This window comes from Penicillium diatomitis (assembly GCF_028827545.1).
Source record: "Penicillium diatomitis strain IBT 30728 chromosome Unknown utg000005l_segment0_segment0, whole genome shotgun sequence".
Taxonomy (NCBI): Eukaryota; Fungi; Ascomycota; class Eurotiomycetes; order Eurotiales; family Aspergillaceae; genus Penicillium; species Penicillium diatomitis.
The window spans coordinates 2,867,492-2,892,267 of record NW_026623177.1 but is presented as its reverse complement, the minus strand read 5'-3'; the positions used below and the strand labels follow the sequence as shown (position 1 = coordinate 2,892,267).

Genomic DNA, 24,776 nt, shown 5'->3' with positions numbered 1-24,776 from the left:
AACCACATCATATCGTTTCCAAAAGTCATCATATCGTTACTAGTTCTTGCCATCGAGGAGTTCATCCTTTTTGCCATGCAAGATACATGGAAATTGAACCAAAAACTAAAACCCGCTACAAAAGTCGGAAGGCCGCCTGGGTCAATGGAAACAAACGCCGAACATGTCAACCCGTAAATGCAAGGAGGCGGCTCTGTGGCTATTCGATCATGGACTGCCCGCAACGCCGATGTCAGAGTCGCTGGCTAACGCAGATGTGGCCTCCCACTCCTCTGGCGAAGCGAAGTCCGACTCTGGATTTTATGGTCAGAAGGTGTGGGATCAGGGAGCATCAGGGGAACACGAACCTGAGACGAGATCATCCGGGACCTCGATTGTCAATTCTTGAAGACGAAGCAATGTTGCTACAATTATCAACATTAGTAACCAGATTTACCAAGATTGAATGCCTTGAAAGCATACCATTTGTACTTTGAATGACCTGGCGATCATCTTCATCACTCTCATCGAAGTAGTTTTCCAAACAATGAGTGATGGTCGCCACAATGGGTTGCACAATGCGCGACTCGACATTCCGAATCTGTGCTTCGAAAAAGACGCTGGAGATGCATCGAACGCAGGCGTCAGTCAACTCTCGGGCAATATTGGCAATCCGAGCCTGAATTTCTGCTGGAACTCCTTCGCTGCAGTCGAGGAAAAGTATGCCCTGCAAAACCTCTGTGGTGCGCCGACGAACATTTGGGTGATTGTAGATCAGCAGAGGCGGAACGAAGTCAGGGATACGATCTTGAACGGCCACAGTGAACCAGTCAGTGTCGAGGCCCAAGCGTTCATTCGAGGCTGTGCACAGCTGAATGAAGAACTCTAAATGCTCGTTGCCCGCGCAACTATTCAACGAGACTAGGCCCTTGGCAACGAAATCGATCAGTGCAAGGATGGCTCCCTCGTCAGGTGCACATTTGCAGAAAATGATAGCGCAATCCAGGAACGGGACACAATGTTCAGCGGGCGAGAAGCGCAAGCCAACTTCGAGGGTCTTCAAAATGTGAGGGAAGAAGCCCGCCTCTGGCTCACATGCGAGGAAAGAGGCGACGATGGCTTGGGCAGCCTCTGAATAATAGGAGATGTAGTCATGCTGGAGCACCTTCATCAAGAACACGAGAACCGCACTATTGTCCGTTGCTTTGTGGAATTCCAGCGGCTTGATAAATCTGTTCTCCGCCAGAGTAAGTGAAATTTGCCCGTCTACCGATGTGGTTCGAGACGTATTGGAAGGGGTTGGTGGCAGAGCAAAGTCAACTCGCTGCAGCAATGCCGCGCATAGAGCCATCAGATTGCGGTACGGGAACTGGCGACCCTTCTCGAGTAGCCGACAGTAGCCTTGATAACGACCTCTGAGGTTCTTGCGGTCCTCAGGGTCGAGCCAAATGATTTCCAAGCATCTAACCAGCATTCCGTTCGCAAGAACAGCCTTGGTGGCCTCTTCGCTGGCTTCGGTCAACTTGACCAGGAAATCGAAGTACTCACCCCATGCACGAGGAACAGTCTGAACGGCCTGCCACAAGTCTACCAGCATGGCGACGATGCTCTCAACAGCTCCCTCGAGTCTATTTTGCCGGATTTGCCTGCCTTTCTCGTCCATATCCGGAGTCTCCAAAGACAACTTGAGACAACGAATCGCAATCAAGATGATAGACACGACTTTCTGGCGAACCTCGTAGTGGAAGCTTCGGAGCATGACGTTCCGCATCGAAGTTGGCCGATTGGAAAACCATTCGAGAGCACAGAGCGCGCCACGCGGATTTTGCACAAGCAAAGAGAGTTCCTCATACATTTTGAACAGTCCCGCCATCTCCTTGGTCCGTGCAATGAGTTGCTCCAAGGTATCCAATCCGATCTCGGTTCCCATCAATTGCAGCTGGTGCCGCTGTTCAGGAGCGATATCCACTCGTCGCATACAGGAAAGAAGCTCTGGAACCAACTTCAAATAGCTCGGTTCCAGAAGACAGTATGTGCGGATGAAGATCTCATTCTCCATGGCGATATGGTTTGCAAGAGCCGTTGGCAAGGGCACACGAGCAGGATATTCAGGCGCCACCACCTGCGGCTCCTCTTTCGCCTGTTGCTCCGGATTTACACGATGATAGAACAGCATGTACGCGTTCCAGACTTTGTTCATTTGAACACCACCGCCGCCGTGAGTGTCACCTCCAAAGCAGTGGTCGGCAATGTTTGCTGGATCAAATCTGGACACGTCGGCATCGTTGAATTCGACCCATCTCGGTGTCCCGACGCTGCCAGACCTTTCGCGGGTGTAAGAGTAGTAATGACCCGATTCGGCGGTGCCAGTATGAACAAGCACCCCGACAAGCTCGAACACGTCAGGCTCGATCCCAGCATCGGGATCAGAAAGGTGCTCCACCTTATAAGGTGTCATGTCAATATTTTCGGGGAATCTGAACTCATCGTTGATCTTGCTTCGCATCATCGTGACCATGTCAAAGTCGAACCGTTTAAGATGGAAGATCAAGTTGTCTGGAACTTCCTTCAAACACGCTCGCTTCACTGCATCCACATGTTGACCACATCCCGAGCAAAAGTACTTGTTGTCACCCTGCATGATTTCACCTTCAACATAAGCCTGCAAACTCTCAACAAGACTACCCTTGCCCTTGATGTCGCATTGGATTGCGGAGAAGGGTTCTTCTCGCTCCGAGATGTGAGAGCACTCCTTGGATTTGATTTGCTGGACCAGCTGCCCTCCATAGAAAGATCGGAAGCGCTTTTTATCGTCGGGGTTCATGACTTGGGCTTCCCATCGATCAAAGAGCAAGTTGTAGAACTCGTCAACATCCATCTGAACAGTGACATCGATGGCTTCATTGTCATAAGTTCGGATGCTTTCGACAAATCCATCTGGATTGACGCTCTTCATCCAAGTGTCCTGCATCCAAGCAAAAAGCCTTTGGGTCTCACCAAGGAGCTTCTGGGATTCATCAGGCTCCAATACGTTCAACGACAGCATGAACTTGCGAAATTCCGTGTTCATAAACAGCTGAGTCATCAGCGAATTGAGATAGCAAGTATTGGAAAGATTCTTGAGTCCGGCGTATCCTTCGTAGGCTCGGATCATCTTGTTACGATCCTGGCTCCACGTGGGATTGTACGATTCATCTACGGCTCCAGTTAGTCGATGGTCACACGGGACTCACTAAATTGAGGAGACCGAACATACCTCGAGGAATGACCCCATCCAAGTACTGCATGGTTCGAGCAATATTTTCAACATTCTGCTTACACAGCAGTCCGATTACGTTGTAGAGCTTTTGGCGCGTCTCGGTATGCATGAGTGGAGTGCGTGGGACGATCACGTCGTCAGTTTCATTAGCAAGCTCTGGGAGTAGGTATTTTCCCATGATCGGTTCAGCGATATCACTGAAAAACAGATGAGACATGGTTAGCAATGTCCAGAAAAGAGTATAGCACTTGTGATACGCACAGAGCCTCCAGCTTGAGTCCGGTCGAATCGGCATATTGAAGACATTGCTCTAGAAGACTCGCCATGCCAAAGACAAGGTGATCGAGGGGCTCGCGGCCGATGAACTAGGCATGGTCAGCGGCGTTGTTATCTCAACACAATGTCAGTCATTGACCTACCTCCGTCGTGTCATGGCTCAACATCATTTGGCTCCATTGGCTCATGTATTCGCTGAGAATGACATCTTGCGGCGACCGGTCCACGACAGCTCGGAAAGCCCACAAGGCTACTTTGAAAAACTCGGCCGAATGAGCGGCGTACTTGCAAGCGAGATTAAATGACTGCAAGAATGCATTCCAGATTGATGCGAGCATGTCGATATGAATGGGGCTGTCTGGGTTTGTCATGGGCTGCTTGTTGGAGCCATTCTCCTTGACTGGTTTCGTCTTTCCCTTTGGGTTGCACACCCTGCGCGTCCTCTCCGATATTTCAGCTCGGATCGACTGCCCTGGCTCTTCGAGGAGCAATCCCTGGATAAGGGCAGCAAGTTGGACTTCCCGCTTTACGGCGTTCCAGAACAGAGGGTCGCGGAATGACCCTTCCAACAGAACACCCCACGAGTTACAGATCAGCTTTTGGACTTTGACCATATCATATGACTTGACATCAGCCAAAGAACGTCCAGCCTCAACGAAGTGCTGGAGCCTCTTTGCAAGTGCCGCCTTGTCGGCTTCTGGAACCCCGTGCTCATCGCCGACTTCGCTGGAAATAGTGATGGATTCCACCAAGCATCCAACAGCCGCCGAAGCAAGATAGACTTGGTTCCTGTTGAGAGCATTCAGATCTGACAGTTTGTTGTCGATTAAGAATGACACGAGTAGCTTTATGCTGCGCGACACAAAAGCTGGGTTCGGTGTCTCTTCCATACCTTCCTCCAAGAGACACCTCGCGAGTGTGCTGCAGGAGTAGAAGGCAACAAAGGGTGTTTCCAAGGGGAATAGCTCCGACACGGTGCTGTCTCCTGACTTAATAAGATTTCGTACTCGCTTCTGGGGTGGGAAGGTTATGAGAAACTCATAGATCTGCGAACGCCGCTTAGTTAGCACTCTTATCCCAACCGGATGCCACCCCTGAAAATCATCCAGGTATACTCACATCCTTTGCAAGATCATCGTTAAGTGTAAGTAGATCATACAGTTCGTCAAAATGCTTCAGAACCTCTGAATCAACCGATGTGAGAGGGAGTCCGCCGAGAGCCAGTCGTGGCAATTCCTTGGCATCTGGTGCCTTCTTGACGAGGAGCAGGCCGGCTTGGATGGCTTTGATGTCCCTCAAGGTACTTCCGGCGTCATTCACCAGATCAAGTCGTTGGCCGCCGGCAATTACAGTGAACTTGGAAAAGCCTGTGAGCGCTGCCAATCTCTCGGACAATTCAAAGCCGGTTGAAAGATCGCCAATTGCAAGCTGCTGGACTCTGGAGCTGTTCGTTCCGTTGAAAGACTGCCACGAAAGACTCAGTGTCTCACCTTTGATTGGCTGCTCGGGCACCAACGGAGGTGAACACCGCGGAGAACTGTATCGTGGACGAGCACGGAGGCCGCACAGCAGCTGGTGGAGGAAACATAGCGAACGCTTAAATCTCAGCTCATCGGAGTTCAACTCTCCAGTCTCGGTATCTGAGTCCATTAACGAATCCCCGTTAGCGTCGGATGCAGCCTTCAAGCTCGAGACGGCTGCTTTGAGCTGATCAAGGCACCGCTCAACAAGCGCAATGTGAGTGGCTTCGACTGCCGACTTGGGTGATTTGGAGATGATTGCATGATCAAGGTAAACCTGTACCGCAAATTCTGTGGCCTGAACTTCAACGGTGCCAGGTAAGGCATTCAGAATGAAGGTCCAGATTTGCTCCATTCCGGGAATTACCACTACTTGACCCTCATCCGCTGGGGTGGGCGGGTTCCATCGGACTTGGTAGATGATGGCCTGCTTGGCGAATGCCAACGTTTCCAGTGTCAAATCCTTCGGTGCTAGAGCCGGTAGATATTCGTGAATACACCGGTCCAGGAACGAGTTCGTCTGGGTAGCTTGGGTGAGTGCAGTTGTCAGCATGTTCCACATTGCGTGGCGGCCTTCTGCGCCGTATTTGTCAGACAGGAAGATATCTTTCCAAAGCGTCATCCCAAGCTCAGGCGTGATCGTATCCGGAACCATGTTGATGAGGCGGAAGAGAATGCTCAAGCGTGAGAGCAACTCAAGCTGAGAGGTGGAGCTGGCAAGCTTGTCGTTCTTGCGATTGACAGCACTCAGCATGTCTTCGATGACCAGGCCGGTGAGGTCAAACTCCGCGGCGAGTTTCAACATTTCCTGTCCCTCATGATTGGCGACCAGGCCATTCAGAATTTGGTAGCTGCCTGCCGTGAATTCGTTCTTCTCGGCGATATCTTGAACACATCGCTCATAAATGGCGACCCTGTCAGCCTCGCTGATCCCAACGGCAACAAACCCTATGAGCTTTTGAAAGCCGAACTTCTGCAGAATCTTCTTCTGGTCCACGGAGATCTCCTCTGAGGGAGTGCTGTCACGAACGAGACGGACGCAGAGATTCAAGGGAATGGAATTGACGCTTTCAAAGGATGATCGCGAGTCCGCCGAGCCATGGCACATCCGGTCGAGCAATTTGTTGCAAAACTCAAGCATGCTCCCATCGAACCGGCTAAGAGGCAACTCCAAAAGCTTCTGGCAGATGTAGAGCAACGCAGGAGCGCTTACGACATGCATGGCGAATGTCCGGATCAGCATTGTCAAGACCTCCGAGACAATTCGAGTATCTTGACTTTCGGTCACCGTCCGCCAGATGAGGTCCGTCACCGAATTAGTGTATGTATCGGTAACAATCAGGAAGCCAACAATATTGCTGCTTCTGCTGATCAGTTGCGGGTGAGAGTCGACCCCCACTAAATAGTCCACAATTTTGTGATCGAGGATAAATTGCACGAGACGCTTCACAAACGGCAGGTTCACGCCGTCAGGATTTGACTGTATGCTGGTCCCCCACACGTGCACTAGGTCGGATTGCATAGTCTCGACGCCATGAACACGAAGCTCCATTCGACCCTCTGTGATATGCTTCTCGAGCACCGCAAACTTCCACATCCAGAAAATGATCAGTGACTTGTCCGCTAAACTGGCCTCTTCAGGAAGGGCTATGGCCAGATCTTCCGAGAGTTGCTGTACAAAGTCGATGTCTCTGGCGCAGTGCTGCTTGTAATGGTGGGAAATGGCGCGGAGGAACTGCTCACTCAGGTCGCTCGTTGCGAAAGCAGCTTTCTTCGAGATCCAATCTTGATACTTGACATCCACCAACCGGACCATGTCGTAAAGTGTCCGCAGTGCAGTGGTCTGAGGCAGCTGAGCGTCTGACCCTTCAACTCCGGTATCACGTTTACGCTCCAAATGACCATCGACGAGCGTGTTGGCGATAGCAAGGACTTGGAGAAGCACGCCCACCAAGGCGGGGTTGCGGGGGATCACTTCCAGGGCAAGAGCTGACCATTCGGAAAGAACCTTGGCAGTATCCATGGGAAGCTCGAGTGATTTGGAACGAATATGCAGAAGCATTTCTCGTGTATTCGCCGGGTTCTTGCGGGCCAGGGCGCGGTAGAATGGAGTCTTGATCCAGGAAAACACGGATGTGAGGGTCTGAAGATAGTCTTTGCAGATTCCCTCCTGGACTGGAAGCTCAGGATCTTCGAGGTAATGTTCAAGAAGCCGAGTGTCGAGGCGCGTGACGTGTAGTGCAATCTGCACATAGTTAAGGAAGAACTGTTCCAAACAGAGCCATGGACTGCTGCCGGTACCATCGTCGATGAAGAGTTCATGTCTGCTTTCTTGTCAGATTATGTTTAAACCCATACCAGAACCAACTGAATGTGCGGGAGGGGGGAAGAGCAGCTTACACTCGGCGCAATACACACTCCGCCACATCAGGGAAAACCTGCCAGAATTCCTGTGCTTCACCGAATTCTTGAAGACCCAAATCATCCAAGTGCTTAACACAGTCGTCTGTCCAAATTTTGACTGCGGAGAGAGCATCGACATCCCGAGGATCACCTTTTTTCACATGCGTCAGCTTCAAGCGGAAACAAATAGTTTTTAAGGCTTTCTCTGCATATGTGCATGTATGTATGCCTAGGGGTTTCAAGACGGAGCATTACCTTTTTGAATCATCGCCACAATGCGGTGCATGTTCTCCAGTGGGCTGGCATTCTCTCGAACCTGAGGGAAAGACTCAACCAAGGTAGGAATCAAGCTTTGGAGCTGAACCACATCGTCATCTTGGATCGCCTCCTCCAGCGGTCTCCAGTTCTCATCCATGTCTTCGGGGTCTTCCGCTTGGATCACTGGGCTCTGTGCAGGTGAGGAAGATATTGAGATGACGTCCGAGGGAGTTGTGTGAAGTTCGCTCGGGTCAGGGCGTGCCGGAATGATCTCAGAGATTGGGGGTGTGCCGCGCATGGTGGTCTCCGTGTCGGTGTCGGGGGAAGGTGACTTGTCAGAGAGTGGTGACTTGACGTTGATAGTCACCTTTGCAGGACGTGTGTGATCAGGGTTCGTGTCCATCTTGTCGGCAAGCGCTGCGCTGGTGACCGGAGCAGGCAGCACAGAGGGGGTCGCCGCGGCGATGGTGGCACTTGCCCCGTCCAGATTCCTGGAGATCGATGGACTCAGGCCACTTCCACTGTCCAGGCGTGGCCTTTTCTGCTTTCGCTCGGGATTTGAATCCTCCATTGATTCGTTTAGAGGTTGCATGGAGTCGTTCAGCGGCGCGTCAGGCGGGGTGGAAGTGCTCGCTGGTGGGGGTTGCGCCATACCATTTTATGATTTACGACGCGGAGGAAGGAGAGAAGGAGCGAGGGGAGTTGGAGCTGAAGTGAATGTGAGAGATAGGTCCGGTGGATTCCGCCAGCTTTTACCAGAGGAGGGGCGCGTGAATGAGAGGTCCGATGGAGTAAATGTCAGAGCGAAGGGCGAGCTGTGTGTTTGAGTGGGGAGTGGACGTGAGCAAACAATCTGCGATCTGGATGATCGACGGGGCTTTTTTGGGAGGTGGCAGAAGCTCTGATCAACGCGAGGAGCCGGTGACGTTGTGTTTTTGTGGGGAGATCTGCCAACCGGATCAGCCGTTCACCACATAACAACATGAATAATTGTAGGCAGCTGTATGCACGTGAGACTGGATCCAAACACAACGTAGGTACGTGAATTCTTCTTCTCCTTCTCCCTATATTCTCTAAGAGCCTCTAGTTATAGCTTACTATGTAGCAAACTGTGGGTTACACATATGGGAGGTACCTCAAGCTCCTTGTACATGCGTAAAATTGTCATGTTCCTGTTTCGTTCCATTTGCTGCCGTACCGATGAAGGGCTCACAACATGCATCGATAAATATATCCACTCTTGTCAACGGGAGCGGGAGCCGCACAGACTAGAAATTCAAGTTGGATCCATCCCTGGGCTATGACTAGTAGGTAGTTATTGAATGCTACCTTGGCTAAGGTGCTTAGCAATTGACTCTCGTTCGGAGGTGCCTGTTGGAAAACCCAATATATCTGCGACCGCGTAGACAAAATTATGATTATAAGCAATTCGGACCCGTTGATCCACGCCTCCAGTACTGGTAGTACCTGTCTAGGAAGATACTTCTCCATATCGCGGATGTTGGTGGTCAAGGGCTGCACTGCTTTTCTAAAACTGGAAGTTATCACACAACTACTTATGATACCTCGAGTGGACAGGGATGGGTAAGTGCCATTGAAAATGGAAGCCTTCTTATAAAATCACGTAAACTTCACCATATAAGGACATGTAAGGACATATTATCTGGCGATGCCGAGGTGTGACTAGGCCGGGGCTTATCGCAATAATAGTACTACTTTATGAGTGACTAATTCCCCTATGGGCTATAACCTCACTACTTAGAAAGCACTAACTGAAGTTTTCCGGGTCTTGATTTTACTTCTGGAGTTTGACTTCTTCAACTGAGGTATTGACTTGTAGAATCGGGACAGAATGTTTGCCAGATATTATAGTAAATAGCTCGAGGTTATTGGTCTTGCTTGGGGGACTCAATGATAAAACTTAACCACTAATTTAGATTCTTCATTGACGGGCTAGCATTGAGGTTACATGTATAATGGTAGGTACTAGGAACAACCAGGAGCGGAGAGTGAGGGATGAGGGTGAGATGGCTACCTGGTACAGAGAAGAGAGCGGCAGAATCACATGCCATACAAACACACTTCTTGAAGCATATGACATATATCATACGCCCCTGTCTCACTACTGACGCAAGAAGATCATTCTTTCATGGTGGTCTCAATCTTCCGAATGATTCTTGCCGGGTTCCCAGCCACGACATGGAAAGGCGGGACATCCTGTAGACATACCAACGGGATTAGCATGCGGACAATCTTGACCCGCGATTGGTACAGGATCACGAGGTCCAATGATGCGGAGCCAAAGACAACCATGTTCTAACAGTCTGAAATAAACCAAGATTCCCCAGATCTGCAAGCAACCATACCAAAGCAAGCAATGTGGATGCTGCTGCAAGATTCCGACACCGCGAGCACCCTGTATAGTGTATACCATGCTTTACTGGACTCTACGGACGTACCTTTGTTACCACACTTCCGGCACCCACCGTGGAGCCCTTCCCAATTGTCACACCAGGCAGGATAGTCACATTGCCTCCAATCCAACAATCTTCTTGAATGGTAATGGGCGCTCCCATTTCTGGACCATCCATGCCATCCCGCACAGCGGGATCGATCGGATGGCCACCGGCAAAGAGGCTGACATTAGGGCCAAAGAGCGTGCGGTCCCCCACCGTGATGGGCATGGTGTCAATGAACACACAGTTGGAGTTGACGAAGACATTCTTGCCCAGAAAGACATTGAATCCATAGTCAGCCTTGACAGGAGGCTCAATCCAGGGTTCATTCTTGAAGAGCTCATCGTCTGCGATGGGATCTTCCAGTCGTGGGGGAAGAGGGGATTCGTCTTCGATCACACTGGAGATTGATGTGAGGAGTTAGGATGCAGGCGAAGGAAGTAGTGACGATGTATAAGTTCGTCACCTGGATGGCTCGAGCAATTTACTCTTTCCACAGCTCCATAAGCCGCCTTCGTGGGACTTCGCCTGCGTGGTTGTACCGCGTGTATGCATATTTACAACGATTTCGAGCCGCGATCAGGTCGGGGGTAAAGGAGACAAAAAGCTCTCCGCGCAGCATCTTCTCACGTTCGGTCGGTTCTGTCATGGTGATATCTGGAGGAAAGAAGACTGGATTGGAAACTGGCAGCCTCAATGTGGTGAGATTGACCCAACAATAGAGAAATGATCAACAGTTGTGCTAGCGTAGTCTTAGTCGTAGTATGCTGAGTTCATGACTCAAGTGAGTTGGACACACCCTGACAAAGCCGCCAGACCTGAGCCAGCCATGTGGGGATGGAACGGGGGCGCACATAAAGAAACAGTCACCCCCGGGCCACTGACCAGTTCCTCGGCCGGTGCCACCCAAATGACAGATCCAATGGCCGGCTTCACCCAGAAATAGGGTGACGAGGGTTGACGAGGATCCCCGAATTGAAACGCGGTGGATCAGGCCCCCGTCGAGAGAACAATCAACTCCACATTCGATTGTTTTCAAACACCCCCTCCCGACTTCTCTCCAATCGTCGATCCCGACACAATGAATCATGGCGGTTCCTGATCACCATTTAACGAGCCTCAATTCCACGACTGTGACAAGCTCGTCTTCAACTTGAAGACTGTCTCCAGTGTCCTACGCTCGGGACTTTCTAATCCTTTCGGACAGGACTTCCAAATCTCCGGCGCTCGATAGCTCATCCGCCAGTGGAGGGAAGAAAAAAGAAAAGACAACCTTGCGCAAATTGAAGCCGAGGATGACCGACGCCAAATCCTCCACCTCCATGGCCACTTCCGGAGATCCCAACGTCTCCTGGCCTGTTGAGCGCGTTTCCCACAGCTCCTCATCCGCATGGCACCCATCCTTCCCTAACCACCGCCGAACCAGCGACGTCTCTCACTCCGACGCAAGCTCCGTTTCGTCTGCCGAACCCGAATCGGACCTCGACCGATCCAACTTTCCTGACGGCGAAAAGTCGCTCTCCGGCATTGCGCTGCGCGCATTCCTGCTGGGAACCACCCTTGGAGCCACATCCATCGTGACCGGTCTCCTCAGCGCGCTATTCCCGACTCCCTTCTGGCGTGTGCCCTTCTTCATCGCCGCCCTGAGTCTCTTCCACTTCCTCGAGTATTACGTCACCGCGCGATATAACACTCGCTATGCCTCGGTCGGCGCATTTCTCCTCACCTCGAATGGCTGGGCATATAACGTGGCGCATGGCTCTGCCATCGCCGAGTGCATTCTCGCGCACTATTTTTGGCCGCAACCCGGCCGCGTGGCGCGGTGGTTGACCGTGACGGAGCCAATTGCGGGGAGTGCGGTGCCACTGTTGCTGGTGCTGGGACTGGTGTTGATGGTGGTCGGCCAGATTGTGAGGACAATGGCCATGGCGCAGGCCGCGAGTAACTTTAATCACCATGTTCAGTCGCAGCATCAGAAGGGCCACGTCCTGGTCAAGACGGGGTTGTATGGGTATCTGCGACACCCGAGCTACTTTGGCTTTTTCTGGTGGGGACTAGGGACGCAATTGGTCCTGGGAAACCGGGTGTGCTTTGTGGCATATACCATCGTATTGTGGAAGTTTTTTGCCAGTCGAATCAAACGTAAGCTATGACCTTTTCACTCTTGCGCTCCTGTTTTTGGAGGACGAAGATTCGGGCAGAAGCCCGAGCGGCAGATTTGAACTTGTACTAATCGAGCACATTTGGGATACAGGCGAGGAAGCGTTCTTGATCCGGTTCTTTGGAGTCGAGTACACCCAATATCGATTGGATACCCCGGTGGGCATTCCGTTCATTCGATGAGGCACACAGGTTGGGCACAACCGTGTTTTTTTTTCCAGGTGGTCGAACCCAAGCCAGTGAATCGGAAAACAAAGATCGGTCCTACTGCGGCCACGAACAAGAATCCGTGGCACGGACTCCTCCATGGTCAATCTGTGATCTGACTGGCTTTCGTTCGAAGAAATAGTCGTCTAATCTACGTTGGGTTGGCGTCCTTACTACCAGCAGTAGGAACCTGTGTTCACAAGTGCAGTAACAGATCTTGATGAGAACATCTCTTGTATGAGATCAACTCATCGTTACCGAATAGGTGAATGATGTCAAATGGATACTGAAAAAATAATAAGACATTGTCTCTTTGATTCCATGTCTTTGCAATGGGTCGTTGCGAGTTCCCAATGATTCTCCCGCTAGGTGGGTTTCCGATTACCACAGTGTGGTACACATTGTTTAGATATTTACATTCCTTTCTGCACCTCCTATCGCAGTCCCGGTTCTCTCGTTATAATTTACTCTCCCTCTCCGGCGCAACCGCCCCCAACGCACCACTCATAAACGGCCCCCCCTGGGCTCCAGCTCCATCTCCATCTTCATCCTGCCCAAGTCCAGCCCCAGGGCCAGAACCACCTGCACTCTCAGCCCCAAAAAGCACAAGCTCCCGACCGCCCCTCGTACTCCACCACTCCACGCAACAATGCGCTCGATCAACATCCATCTCCCCACCGCTCAGCGCCGTCCAGAACCGATCAACACAAGCACGCCGCATGCCGCGGTCCGCAATAGCATTGATTGACTCCGCCGTGAGCGGGAGCCACTCCTTGAGATCGTCGACGCGCAGATAGGAAAGCGAGTCGATGAGGGCCAGGGTGAGAACGGCTTGTGCGGAGAGGAGGGGCTGGGATGGATCTGCAGATTGGGTGGGTTGAGATTGAGATTGTGAAGGGGATGTGGGAGGGATGGGGTCGGTAGATGCGGTTAGGGCTCGGTCGCGGACGACTTCGAGGAGGATGGAGGGGAGAAGGGGTTGGGTATTGGAGAGGAGGGACGGAGGGGTGGTCACTTTGATGACGGTTTTGAAGGCGAGTCGGAATTGGCGGGCTGAGAGATTTTCGGGGAAGACCTGCATGAATATAGACTGTCAGATTGGGACATGAAGTAGCATAGATCTGACAAGTTGGGAGAGTAAGACTGACGGCGAAAAGGGTTTCGATATAAAATGGCAGATGCTTCGCAGCTAGATCGGCGTTTTGCGGAACGGCAAAGACGACCAGAACCAAACTGTGCGCGGCTTCGAAGATCTCGAGTAAAAGGCTGTTGGCCCCAGCAGCAAGGTAGGGGAAAGCGGCCGAGAGAAGAAGCTCTTCGCAGGCATCGGGTGTCAGAACCATGGGGAAATGTTCCGCCGTGTACAAGAAGAAGAGGTCGAGAGAACGCTCCACTGGGTGATTTGGTATTTGTCCAATCTCATTTGGCTTGATGCTGCGGAGGAAGTTCTCTGCCAGGTCAGGGTATTGTGCAAGGATATCAATGGCGGCGAGGAAGACGAAGGTCTGTTGTGAGGACCCGGTTTGGCCAGTCCGGGAAGAGATGAAGCTTAAGTTGCGGAGGATGTGAAGAGCTTGCATGCAGAGATAGGGAGCACCTTTTTGTGGCGCAAAAATGTCAGCATATACTCTCGTTGGGGGAGAGAAATACTGTAAACAGAATCTCGACTTACTGCTGCCAGTAGCAAGGGCTGGATCATTGATCGTTCGACCAAGGACCGCACGCAGAACAATGACCACAGAATACATGCAGTTGCGTAGCAGACCCCATAGCGCTGGAATCGTAGTTTGCAATGACTCTGCTTCCAGGAACTCTGATTCCTCGGCCACATCAACCTCGGATAACTTGTTTTGGCGCCACTGTACCATCAGAGTTCGCACAAAATCCGCCACATAATCCACAACCTGCGCGACTAACTTCGGATCGCGCACGTTTTCCACCGCATGCGAGATCAATCTTGATATCGGTCCGAAAGCACCAACCAAGGGCCGGGCACTCACGGTTCTCACGTATTCGAACGTCGACGAACTCTGGGCCCAGCGGAACTTTTTTCCTGAGACCTCCACGATATCCTCGTCGATGGCGCCCAAGAAATAACCACTTTCCAATCCCTCAGGTGAGTGGTATATTGACCGCACCATGATAGGCAGCAAGCGATCGTAGTCTACTTGACTCCGATGCGCATCGGAAAGAAGTTCAAATGTATAGTTTAACACCATCGTGATGCAAGCACCATCAATCCCACTCTCGGGATCTAGCTCCTGCAACGAGAGCTGTGCGGCAGTCGTCAAGGCTGATTCAAGTTTCGTACGAATACGCCAGGGCAGACCCTGTCGATTCTGACCCTCAAAACCAAGCAATATACCTCCCAGGAGGAGCATATGTCTCCACCGCGGCGACTTGTCATCCGCGCCCTCTGCAATTGCCTTCACCCAAGCTTCACGCTCAATCCGGCGATTACGCCCCACGCCATGGGGTATTTGAGCTTCTTCAGTGGTGTCATGTTGCAGGACCGCGATGGCGGCGGTGTTGAAGACGCTGAGAATCTTGCGACATGCGAGCAAATCAACCGGGTGATTCCACAATGCAGGCGCAGAAAGCAACTGCGACGCAAGAAGACTTATGTTCAGTGGATTGCCGAGTATGGAGAGGAAACTGGTGGCCGTGGGGAGGAGTCTAAAGTATAGCCATTGCAATAATTAGCTCCCGTGGTCCGTGATCGGGCATCAATTGAACAGCCAGCCGTATGCGACGGAGAAATCAACTCACCCAGAAGCGTCCTCGAAGCTGGATGTCGACTGCAAGGAGCGCAGAAGCGCAGCCAGCGAGCGTTCTGTTGCCATGATATGATGAACCAGAGTGAAAGAAGGGGCTTTCAATAGCCGTTCATGGTCGTCACGGAGTCTCCAGCTGAATCCGAGGACAAGAGACGACCGCGGAGACCCCAGACTCCCGTCGACCCACGAGCCGAGGTCCGGACTTGGCAAACAGTGCAAACTGCAAACAAGCAATAGCGACGCCCGGCAACAGCAAAGCAGCTCTTGTGCTGGCCAGATCAGCCCGAGTCGTGCATATCAACAAGTTTCGCTTTCGCGCAACATAGGAATACTCCACGGCTGGACCGATCGTGTTATGGTTATTTCTAATCATGCTAGATTGAATCGAAAAGTTACTTCAAGCCACAGCCATCTCTGTGAGGCACGATAGCTCTCCATGGCGAATGACCGGGTCCCCATAAATTACCAAACGCCCTCATTCCCGTCCCTCTACGACCCCCTCCAGCAAAACACAGCGTACTATCTCTACCACACGAACGATATCTGGCGTTTCACACTCTACTGGACCTTTATTTTTTATGGAGCAACGCACTTGCTGGTCGCGGCGTATACGGTCTTGACTCATTTCCGGCACTGGAGTATCATCTGGCTGGTCCCGATTGTCTACGCGATTATTGCGGCGGTGGAAGCACTGTTGGCGGGGAGTATCATCGGACTCGTGTGAGTGTTTTCTGGGTGGGGGAATGCTCGGAACTGGGTGATGTTGACGTTGAGTTGGAAAGACACTGCTGACCCCCCGACCTTAAAGTCTCGGTGCCGTGTACGAGGCGGGCAATTTTCGGATGTCGACATTCTTGCCCATGATTTGGGGCGGCGTCAACGTGATGGTTTTAATTGTGACAAGCTTCCCTATGCAGGGTGGTCTCTGAGGGCCCATTTCATCAACAAGGCCTCGCCGCACACTGTCGCCTGGCCCATTGACCTCTCAGTGTTGTTGACTTGCTCAGCGATAATTATTTCGAAAGGCCTGGGCACCTGTCAAGACCCCACAAGTCCTACGCAGAAAGAAGTTCGAACCGTATTACTCTGCGCCTCAGAAGATCTTAATTCGAAGTTGGCGAGATGACGCTGTCCATTCTCATCACAGTGATTATCCGATGCTATGTGTCCTTCACGCCAGGACCAACCCTCCCAAAATATAAATATGCACATTCCATGCGGTGGTCTTTACCCTGAGAATCTTTCCATCTTACCGCCGACCGGAGTCAGGCATGCCACTCCCCTGCAAACCCGGGAGTCCTGGGAAACCCGGTGGCATGTTCATGTTGGGGGGCATTGGCGGCATAGGGAAGCCCTGCGCAGCAAATTGTTTTTGCATCTGCGCCAAGTCCATGTTCATGGGCGGGGGGCCGCTCATCCCCGGAAGCATAGGAAATCCTTGCCCGGGCTGACCTTGCGGAGGTATCGGTTGCTGGTGACCTGGTGCTTGAGAGGACATAATAGCAGCCAGTCGACCTGGATCCATCCCGCCCATACCAGGAAGACCTGCAGGCGGAGCAGGCGGTGGAGCACTACCAATGCCTGGAAGGAAGCCGGTCCCTTCAGGTTGAGGATTGTTGCCAGCTTGAATGCCGGGCAGAGAAGGCGCCGCTCCAGGCCGACGTTGATCGACCAGACTATCAGCCTCATCTTGCATTTCTTGTTCCTCTTCTTCACGCATCTGTCTCCGACCAAACCCACGATTCCAGGTACCTTGTGCCTCGGCCGCCTCCTCACCAATGTGGAACCGATCTTTCATGTAAGTAGTCTCGCCGGGTCTAGCCCGAGACCAGAATCGAGTAAAGTTGTCTTTAGAACCAGATGCAAGAATGTGACCGAGTGGGTGCCAGTCCAATGACCAGATTGTGGCCCCATGGGCATATTGTACGCGATGTGCGGGGAAAATGACTTGTGGAGGTGTGTTGGCCGGATCTGGGCTATCATATGGTGCCACTGTAGGGACGTGTCCGGCAGGTAGATTGGGCTCGTCGAGGAGGTAGTGGAACAACGAGCCATCCTCGGCTCCGGTGGAGATAAGATTGCTGTGAATGGGATGCCAAGTCAAGGACGAGATAGGCTTCTCATGCCCGCGTAAAATGCAGATGTCTCGCATCATACGCAAGTCAAAGACTCGGGCAGTTTGATCACGGGACGATGTAGCGAGCAAGTTGCTATTCACTCGTGAGAAGCGTGTCGTCGTAACGGTATTTTTGTGGCTATGAAGGGTGGTCAAACACCGAGCCGTTCGTGGGTCCCAGAATTTCACTTGATGGTCCTTTGAGCCTGAAACCAGCAGGCCCTTGGTAGGATGCCAATCACAGGACTTGACATCCCAGTTGTGACCGGAGAGAACGGTGTCGCAGGTACGCGAGGTGAAATCGAAGATTTTGAGGGTCGTGTCGTCCGAGGCGGAGAGGAATTTGGTGTCGCTAGGTGCCCAAGCCAAGTCCCGAACAGCGTCATGATGTGCGTCGTCAATGGTCTCCACGTTGTTGAAGTTAGGTCGCCAGTACTTGATGTCACCTCTTTGTCCGCCTGAAATCAACCATTCGTGGCTGTGCGACCATCCAAGAGATGTCACTCCCGCTTGCACTTGATCGTAATGCGCCTACAGCGGTAGAAGGGACGAGTCAGTCAGACGATATGAAAGATAGACCTGCCATAACTTGCCACGCTGATGTTCACCACGTACGTCCATGACTGTCTCGAAATTGAAGGCTGTTCCATTCCAGAGCATGAATTCACCCGTATGGCCACCAGTAAGTAAGCGCCTGCCTTCCGGCGTCCAGCGCACGACCACGATGGGCTTCTTTGATTTTCCAATTGACTGATGCAAGTGTCGCACAGGGATCGTATCGGCAGCCGAGTATGTTCGCGCCACAGGTGGAAGCATCTAACCCATAGTCAAACGAGCAAGGTTAGTAGACCATCTCTGCTTGCTTGGGATTCTTGACCAGGTAGAGCAAGAAGAATGCTACAACAAACTCACATCGACGGTAAAGCTTGCGCTAGGACGCTCTGCCTCCATGCGATGCTCACCACGGAAACGAGGTCGCCGCGTTCGCATCCATTGTACCATCGACGACCCATAGTCGGTGACCAGCCCTGCACACGCAGCTCAATTAGCACACGTACGATGACAATGCAAGTCGTCTCGCCCAAGCTCCGCGACGGTGGTTGACGGGCACATCGCGATTAGTATACGTACTTGGCCGGCGAGGCCCAACTGGCCCGTCGAAATTCTTCGCAAACCTGCCCGAGCCATCACCTCCATGCTCGTCATAGTAGGCCATGATGCCTGCACTCAATTTTCCAGTCGAGTGCTTGTTTGTAAAAATAAAAAGAAATGATTCGCTAGGACTGCATAGGGTCTCTGGAAGCAAAAGGCTCTGACAGCGGTCGCAACCAGGGAATTGGGGTAAATATGGCAGATTCGCAGTCGCGCGTCTGAGGCGGAGAAGACAAAAAGGGCGTTAGAACAAGCAGAACGCCGGAGCTCTGCCGGTCGGCTCTCGTCTTTGCACGGGAGCTCTCGCAGGGCGGTGATGCGACCGTTGGAGTCTGGCCGCGTTTGACAACGGCCTGCCGAACTGGGAACTGGCTCGTTTCTCGACTCTTCAACCCATACATCATGAGCAATTCCTTTCAAGCACAGCCTGATTGACAACCCAACCGCGTTTTGAAATCGCTCACAGATTGGAGAAGTGCTTGATCGCCCTATCTGGAAGATGTACGACCTTATCTGAGACTGCCATTTACCTGATCCAGCCCTAGTATACCCTTGCTGCTTGGCGCATTGCTCCCGGTGCCCCCGCTAGAGCCTCGAGCTAGCTTCCCCTCCGTCTTGCTGGATCTGGATCAGTCTACCCAGCTTTTCCCTCTTCACTGACACTCTCAATTGTGAGCGAGAACTCAATTGAGTAATACTGAGAATGCCATCCACGGCGCAGGCTGTGACTACGGCTCACGAGCACTCCAGTGCTCTCAGCAATGGCAACACGGAGACCACGGCTCATGCCTCGGCGCCGAAGCCTTCATCCGCCAGCAAGAGACGTCACAGCAAATATCTCCATGTTGCAGCGTACCACGCCAATTTGCGACATTCAAGCTTGAGTCGAGATGCAGCTGTCACACCCAGTTTCCTCGGGTTCCGAAACTTGATGGTCCTCGTACTTGGTATGATATTCTGGATGTTCTCTGTCAAGTCGGATTTGCATGTGATTGCTGATACAGCGGGGCAGTTGCCATGAACCTCCGATTGATTATCGAGAATTTTATGAAAGTGCGTTCTCGCTTGATTGCATGGCTGTATAGGAGGCTCTTCTCGTATAATACCAGATTTCTAACATTGCAGTGTCGGATAGTACGGCGTTCTCATCTGCATCAAGTGCCACGACTACCGAAAGCAAGATGTCGTCCTGGGATCGATCTTGTTCGCGCTTGTTCCGTGCCATCTATTTCTTGCCTATGCCATTGAGCTCTCTGCAGCTAGCGCTGCGAAGCAGACTGTTGGTCAGCAGAAGCGGACGGCGGAAGAAAAGGAGCGCGATCAGCAGGCCTTCCGATCCACCTGGCGCTATACGGCTCTGTTACATACCTTGAACGCAACCATCTGTCTCGCACTGACGAGCTTTGTTGTGTACTTTCTCATCCATCATCCCGGCATTGGCACCCTCTGTGAGCTTCACGCAATTATTGTATGGCTCAAGAACTGCTCATATGCCTTCACCAACCGTGATCTTCGACTGGCCTTTCTGAACCCGTCGGCCGACCCAGATCTCCCCGAGATCTACGAGGCTTGTCCCTATCCGCGCAACGTGACTCTGGGAAACCTGGCTTATTTCTGGATGGCGCCAACGTTGGTCTATCAACCGGTCTACCCTCGCACCGCCTCGATCCGATGGTCCTTTGTTGCCAAACGATTGGCAGAGTTTGTCGGTCTCGCCATGGTGATCTGGTTGCTTTCGGCGCAGTATGCGACGCCTGTCCTTCGTAACTCAATTGACAAGATTGCCGTGATGGATATTGCGTCTATTCTCGAGCGCGTCATGAAGCTCTCTACCATCTCGTTGATTATTTGGCTCGCTGGGTTCTTCGCCCTTTTCCAGGCCCTCTTGAATGCACTGGCGGAGGTCATGCGATTCGGAGATCGAGAGTTCTACACTGATTGGTGGAATAGCTCCAGTCTTGGAGCCTACTGGCGATCCTGGAACCGTCCCGTCTATCTGTTCATGAAGCGGCATGTGTACTCTCCTCTCGTTGGCCGAGGCTGGAGTCCATTCGCAGCCAGCATGATGGTCTTTACACTGTCCGCGGTCCTCCACGAGATGTTGGTGGGCATTCCCACTCACAACTTCATTGGTAAGCGCTGGCGGGAGACACATAGGCGCTGATGCACGGGTCATGTACTAACAGGTGAAGCAGGCGTTGCCTTCTTTGGCATGATGTTTCAACTACCTCTGATTACCCTGACGACGCCACTTGAAAAGATGCGAGGCCCTCACGGAAAGACCATCGGCAACTGCATCTTTTGGGTCAGCTTCTGTCTGGTTGGGCAACCTTTAGGAGCTCTGCTATATTTCTTTGCCTGGCAGGCCAAGTACGGTAGTGTCAGTCGCATGAGCGTGTAATGTCCGCCACTTTTCGGGCAATATGCTGGTGTGAATCGAGACATTGGAACGATGCGAGAAACCAGTCACTTCGCGGTCGATTCGTCAAACCAAGTTCATCTGGCATGTTCAGGCTGACTGGGACTGGGTGAGGCGAGTGGACATGGATCGTGGAGACGATTGGTAGTGTAATTCCCATCGATCGCCATCTGTACCGATTTCACAGCCCAAGCAAGGAATGCGTAGCGTCTTTTTGAGTGACTTTTTTTTTGCATTAGAATTGTGGAGCTATACCTAGACCACCTAGGCTCAATGAACATATCCTCATATCTTCGAACGTCGATGCATCTATTTCGTCTTGACCAGCCACGCTTTCCAGCATCGCATGGTCAGGGGACACGCAGATCGCCAGGGGAAGCCATTCCCCATCCTCGAATCGCTTCAAGTCTTCAGTGAGCTGGAAGATTCATATCCGCTTAGGGTCTGACTTGCATAAAGGAACCTGAGAGAAGGTATAGGAAATCCTCGCCAAGTTGCAAGCGAGAAAGATTGTTTCGCTTCACCAGGGTATGTACGCGGCACGGATAGATTCATTCCCCCGGCTCTGACGTCCGTGGGCCCGTCCGGGGGTAGCAATTGAGGCGCCCCAGCAAGTTCTTTTTGACCCCCGAACCTAATCCTTCCACGGTGCTCCTTTTATGATAACAACTTCAGCCTTCCATTTTGTTTCTGCTCTTCGTATTTCCCCCATCACCAAGCGTGTCTACTCTTCACATTCCGGGAATTCCCAACCTCTACCAGGACTAACACATCATGCTCGCAATTACTGTTCCGGACAACTACGGGTCAGTACAACCCCTTCTTGAAGTCTACGTTCTGTCCTCTCAGATCCTCGATTGCTGCCTCGTCCACTACGTAGCTGCTGGAAAGGGCGTCGGCATCATGGATATAGCGGACAATGACCTCTTGCGCTCCTCCCCACTAGTGATTTGCATTTTGTGAGTCGAGTGTCGTTGACTGACACTTTCTTCAGTGCCGTCATCGGTGTCGCTCTGGGCGCTATTCCCGTCCTGGGCTTCATCCACGGAGGTATCACCACCAGCCTGCGCAAGAAGGCCAAGGTTCCTTATCCTCACTGCTACGCCACTATCGAGCAATGCAAGGAAAATGTACGTCGAACCCATCTCCACAAATTATGAGCTCATGGGACTGCACTTCGCATTCGACGGTCGCTTGCTAACCCTGATTCTGTCCCGGGAACAACCAGGCCAAGGCTGAGCAATTCAACTGCGCTCAGCGCGCTCATGCCAACTTCTTGGAGAATGCTTCCCAGACTATGCTCTTCACCCTCGTGGCGGGTCTGAAGTACCCTCAACTGGCTACGGCTATCGGCACTGCTTGGGTGGTTCTGCGCTCCCTGTTCCTGTACGGTTACGTCTTCTCTGGCAAGGCCCAAGGCAAGGGCCGCTTGATGGGTGGATTCTTCTGGTTCGCCCAGGGTGCGCTCTGGGGACTGAGCGTGTTTGGTGTGGGTCGGGAGTTGCTCTCTTGGTAGAGAAGGACTGTCAAATCCAAGTATGCTTGAATGTATTTATGAATATATATATATATATATATATATTTACATTTATATATGTCTAAAGTTTCAACAGGAATTAAACTACTCAATTGACACTCGGCCATTTGACAATTGGAACCTCCGATGCATCGTCCTCGAACTGATGATCTCCGGGCGTGCCTTTGGACTCGAGCTACCTCGTCATGTGTGGCTAAACCCGCTGTGGCGCAGCAGAAAAAAAAGTTCCCGGCGACGACGAGATCGGAAGAGGTTCGTTTGTCTTCAATTGACGGTCAATGGTTCGTCCGAGGATCACGACCTTGTGAAAATTACAAAATAACTTTGCGCGATCTGGTCGCTTACACGACTGCCACTCTCGCATATACTTAACCCGCATTTACCGATTTTACCTTGACGCAATTCTCCTCCCTCCTTCCTCAATTCCCCGCGTTCACCCCCGCGATCATGTCGTCTAAATCTCATTTGACATACAGCGCTCGCGCCACCACTCATGCCAATCCGCTGGCTCGCCGGTTATTCGAGGTTGCCGAGGCCAAGCAGAGCAACGTGACCGTCTCTGCCGATGTGACCACGACCCAAGAACTCTTGGACCTTGCAGACCGTCCGTACACCCCTCCTCTCCCCCGCAATCAATTTTGAACACTAACATCCACCTCCCTCGACAGGTTTGGGTCCCTACATCGCCGTGATCAAAACTCACATCGACATCCTCTCCGACTTCAGCGAAGAAACCATCACCGGGCTCAAGTCGCTCGCCGCCAAACACAACTTCCTCATCTTCGAAGACCGCAAGTTCATCGACATCGGCAACACCGTCCAAAAGCAATACCATCAGGGCACCCTCCGCATCTCCGAATGGTCCCACATTATCAACTGCTCCGTTCTCCCAGGTGAGGGCATCGTCGAGGCTCTGGCGCAAACCGCCCAAGCACCCGACTTCCCCTACGGCTCGGACCGTGGTCTTCTCATCCTCGCGGAGATGACGTCCAAGGGCTCTTTGGCAACCGGCGCTTATACCTCTGCCTCGGTGGACTATGCGCGCAAGTACCAGAGCTTTGTGCTGGGCTTTGTGTCGACGCGTGCGCTCGGCGAGGTTGAGAGCAGTGTTGCTCCTGTGAAAGGGGAAGATTTCGTCGTGTTCACGACGGGTGTGAATCTCTCATCCAAGGGTGATAAGTTGGGTCAGCAGTATCAGACGCCGCAGTCGGCTATTGGTCGTGGTGCTGATTTTATCATTGCGGGACGGGGGATCTATGCTGCGCCTGATCCCGTTGAGGCTGCTAAGCAGTACCAACAACAAGGGTGGGAGGCGTACCTTGCTCGTGTTGGTGGTCAGTAGGCCGAGTCCTAAAGAGAATTGGGCTGAGAATATCTCGAATATCGTCGAACTTCATTTTCATTCATGAAAAGAGAACAGATAGAGGTTCGAACTCAGGCCTACCGGATCCCTACATACAGGGCCAGGTAGATAGTAAATACCAGATCGTGGAATGGTTCTTGATATGTTCTGGTATTTCAGGCCACCCTTGTTCCGCAGCTCTATACTACTGACACTGGCCGGGGACGAGGTCGCGAGATACACGAAGCGATGCATTGAATCCTGCCCAGAACTCGCTGAGACTTCCTGAGCTCAATTGTGTTTTTCTCGACCAGAGGCCCTATCTCATGCATTAACGCCCTTGTCATGCGTCGATATGGTCCACATTAGAACCTTAGCTCGTCAACTGACACTCGGATACCGCGTCGCCTGCGCCAAGGGCTGAAATCTACCAGAGCTTGTCTTTGCGATTGTTGGGTCGAAGCCTCGGACGTCTCTGATTCGACCTCGATGGGTATTTGCGCCGTGAAAGCATTTACTTCGTCATTGATTTAAGACCTGGTTGGAAGGTGATACACAAGGTCTTTTTTGCTTCTGCAAGCCTCTTAGTATCTTTCTGTAGATACCGATACCTGTACTGAGTATCGTTTGGGTCTGCCAAGGCTCTCCAATTCCTAAAGTGAATATACATGCGCTCGGTGAGTGGACCGTTCCCATCCCAGAAGCAAGGTCTCCGTCCCAATATGCAGAGAAGACCTCCCAAGCTACTGCCGATAGTACTAGCTCCACCATTTTCATCAATCTGCTGTTCATGTCTCGGTACTTTGTTCTTTCTCCAACGGCGCAACTGTGGAAGATGACCGCTTGATAAGAGAGGCTTCCTATCGGAGCAGATGCAACCGCCGATCTCTCCTCACTTCCCCTCTCAACCCCAAC

At 52.0% G+C, this 24,776-nt stretch overlaps 9 protein-coding genes across 9 annotated transcripts; 5 read left to right on the top strand and 4 right to left on the bottom strand.

Annotated features, from left to right (window-relative positions):
* Window positions 1-207: 207 nt before the first annotated feature.
* Window positions 208-8,347, bottom strand: N7539_005448 (uncharacterized protein; the record flags this gene model as incomplete). Its single annotated transcript, XM_056935050.1, has 9 exons — window positions 208-293; window positions 348-404; window positions 463-3,174; window positions 3,236-3,435; window positions 3,500-3,603; window positions 3,658-4,560; window positions 4,634-7,358; window positions 7,435-7,642; window positions 7,693-8,347. The coding sequence occupies 9 exons, from the start codon at window positions 8,345-8,347 to the stop codon at window positions 208-210; spliced, it is 7,650 nt and encodes a 2,549-aa protein (XP_056790244.1).
* A 1,487-nt stretch (window positions 8,348-9,834) lies between these two features.
* N7539_005447 (sugar O-acetyltransferase) lies at window positions 9,835-10,800 on the bottom strand (the record flags this gene model as incomplete). The annotated part of the gene is made up of 3 exons (XM_056935049.1): window positions 9,835-10,011; window positions 10,155-10,551; window positions 10,640-10,800. 3 exons carry the CDS (start codon window positions 10,798-10,800, stop codon window positions 9,835-9,837), a joined length of 735 nt encoding a protein of 244 aa, XP_056790243.1.
* Window positions 10,801-11,446: 646 nt separating this feature from the next.
* On the top strand, window positions 11,447-12,494 carry N7539_005446 (protein-S-isoprenylcysteine carboxyl O-methyltransferase; the record flags this gene model as incomplete). The annotated part of the gene is made up of 2 exons (XM_056935048.1): window positions 11,447-12,293; window positions 12,406-12,494. 2 exons carry the CDS (start codon window positions 11,447-11,449, stop codon window positions 12,492-12,494), a joined length of 936 nt encoding a protein of 311 aa, XP_056790242.1.
* Window positions 12,495-12,975: 481 nt separating this feature from the next.
* On the bottom strand, window positions 12,976-15,361 carry pex8 (putative peroxisomal membrane protein Pex17; the record flags this gene model as incomplete). The annotated part of the gene is made up of 4 exons (XM_056935047.1): window positions 12,976-13,593; window positions 13,667-14,115; window positions 14,191-15,194; window positions 15,288-15,361. 4 exons carry the CDS (start codon window positions 15,359-15,361, stop codon window positions 12,976-12,978), a joined length of 2,145 nt encoding a protein of 714 aa, XP_056790241.1.
* A 370-nt stretch (window positions 15,362-15,731) lies between these two features.
* On the top strand, window positions 15,732-16,224 carry N7539_005444 (uncharacterized protein; the record flags this gene model as incomplete). The annotated part of the gene is made up of 2 exons (XM_056935046.1): window positions 15,732-16,015; window positions 16,104-16,224. 2 exons carry the CDS (start codon window positions 15,732-15,734, stop codon window positions 16,222-16,224), a joined length of 405 nt encoding a protein of 134 aa, XP_056790240.1.
* A 320-nt stretch (window positions 16,225-16,544) lies between these two features.
* On the bottom strand, window positions 16,545-18,627 carry N7539_005443 (WD40 repeat domain-containing protein; the record flags this gene model as incomplete). The annotated part of the gene is made up of 4 exons (XM_056935045.1): window positions 16,545-17,942; window positions 18,027-18,227; window positions 18,324-18,439; window positions 18,543-18,627. 4 exons carry the CDS (start codon window positions 18,625-18,627, stop codon window positions 16,545-16,547), a joined length of 1,800 nt encoding a protein of 599 aa, XP_056790239.1.
* Window positions 18,628-19,266: 639 nt separating this feature from the next.
* Window positions 19,267-20,964, top strand: N7539_005442 (putative diacylglycerol O-acyltransferase (DgaT); the record flags this gene model as incomplete). Its single annotated transcript, XM_056935044.1, has 4 exons — window positions 19,267-19,510; window positions 19,576-19,616; window positions 19,699-20,695; window positions 20,750-20,964. The coding sequence occupies 4 exons, from the start codon at window positions 19,267-19,269 to the stop codon at window positions 20,962-20,964; spliced, it is 1,497 nt and encodes a 498-aa protein (XP_056790238.1).
* A 792-nt stretch (window positions 20,965-21,756) lies between these two features.
* On the top strand, window positions 21,757-22,498 carry N7539_005441 (MAPEG family protein; the record flags this gene model as incomplete). The annotated part of the gene is made up of 3 exons (XM_056935043.1): window positions 21,757-21,788; window positions 21,977-22,112; window positions 22,211-22,498. The coding sequence occupies 3 exons, from the start codon at window positions 21,757-21,759 to the stop codon at window positions 22,496-22,498; spliced, it is 456 nt and encodes a 151-aa protein (XP_056790237.1).
* Window positions 22,499-22,966: 468 nt separating this feature from the next.
* pyrG (orotidine-5'-phosphate decarboxylase pyrG) lies at window positions 22,967-23,861 on the top strand (the record flags this gene model as incomplete). The annotated part of the gene is made up of 2 exons (XM_056935042.1): window positions 22,967-23,123; window positions 23,188-23,861. 2 exons carry the CDS (start codon window positions 22,967-22,969, stop codon window positions 23,859-23,861), a joined length of 831 nt encoding a protein of 276 aa, XP_056790236.1.
* Between the last annotated feature and the right edge of the window lie 915 nt (window positions 23,862-24,776).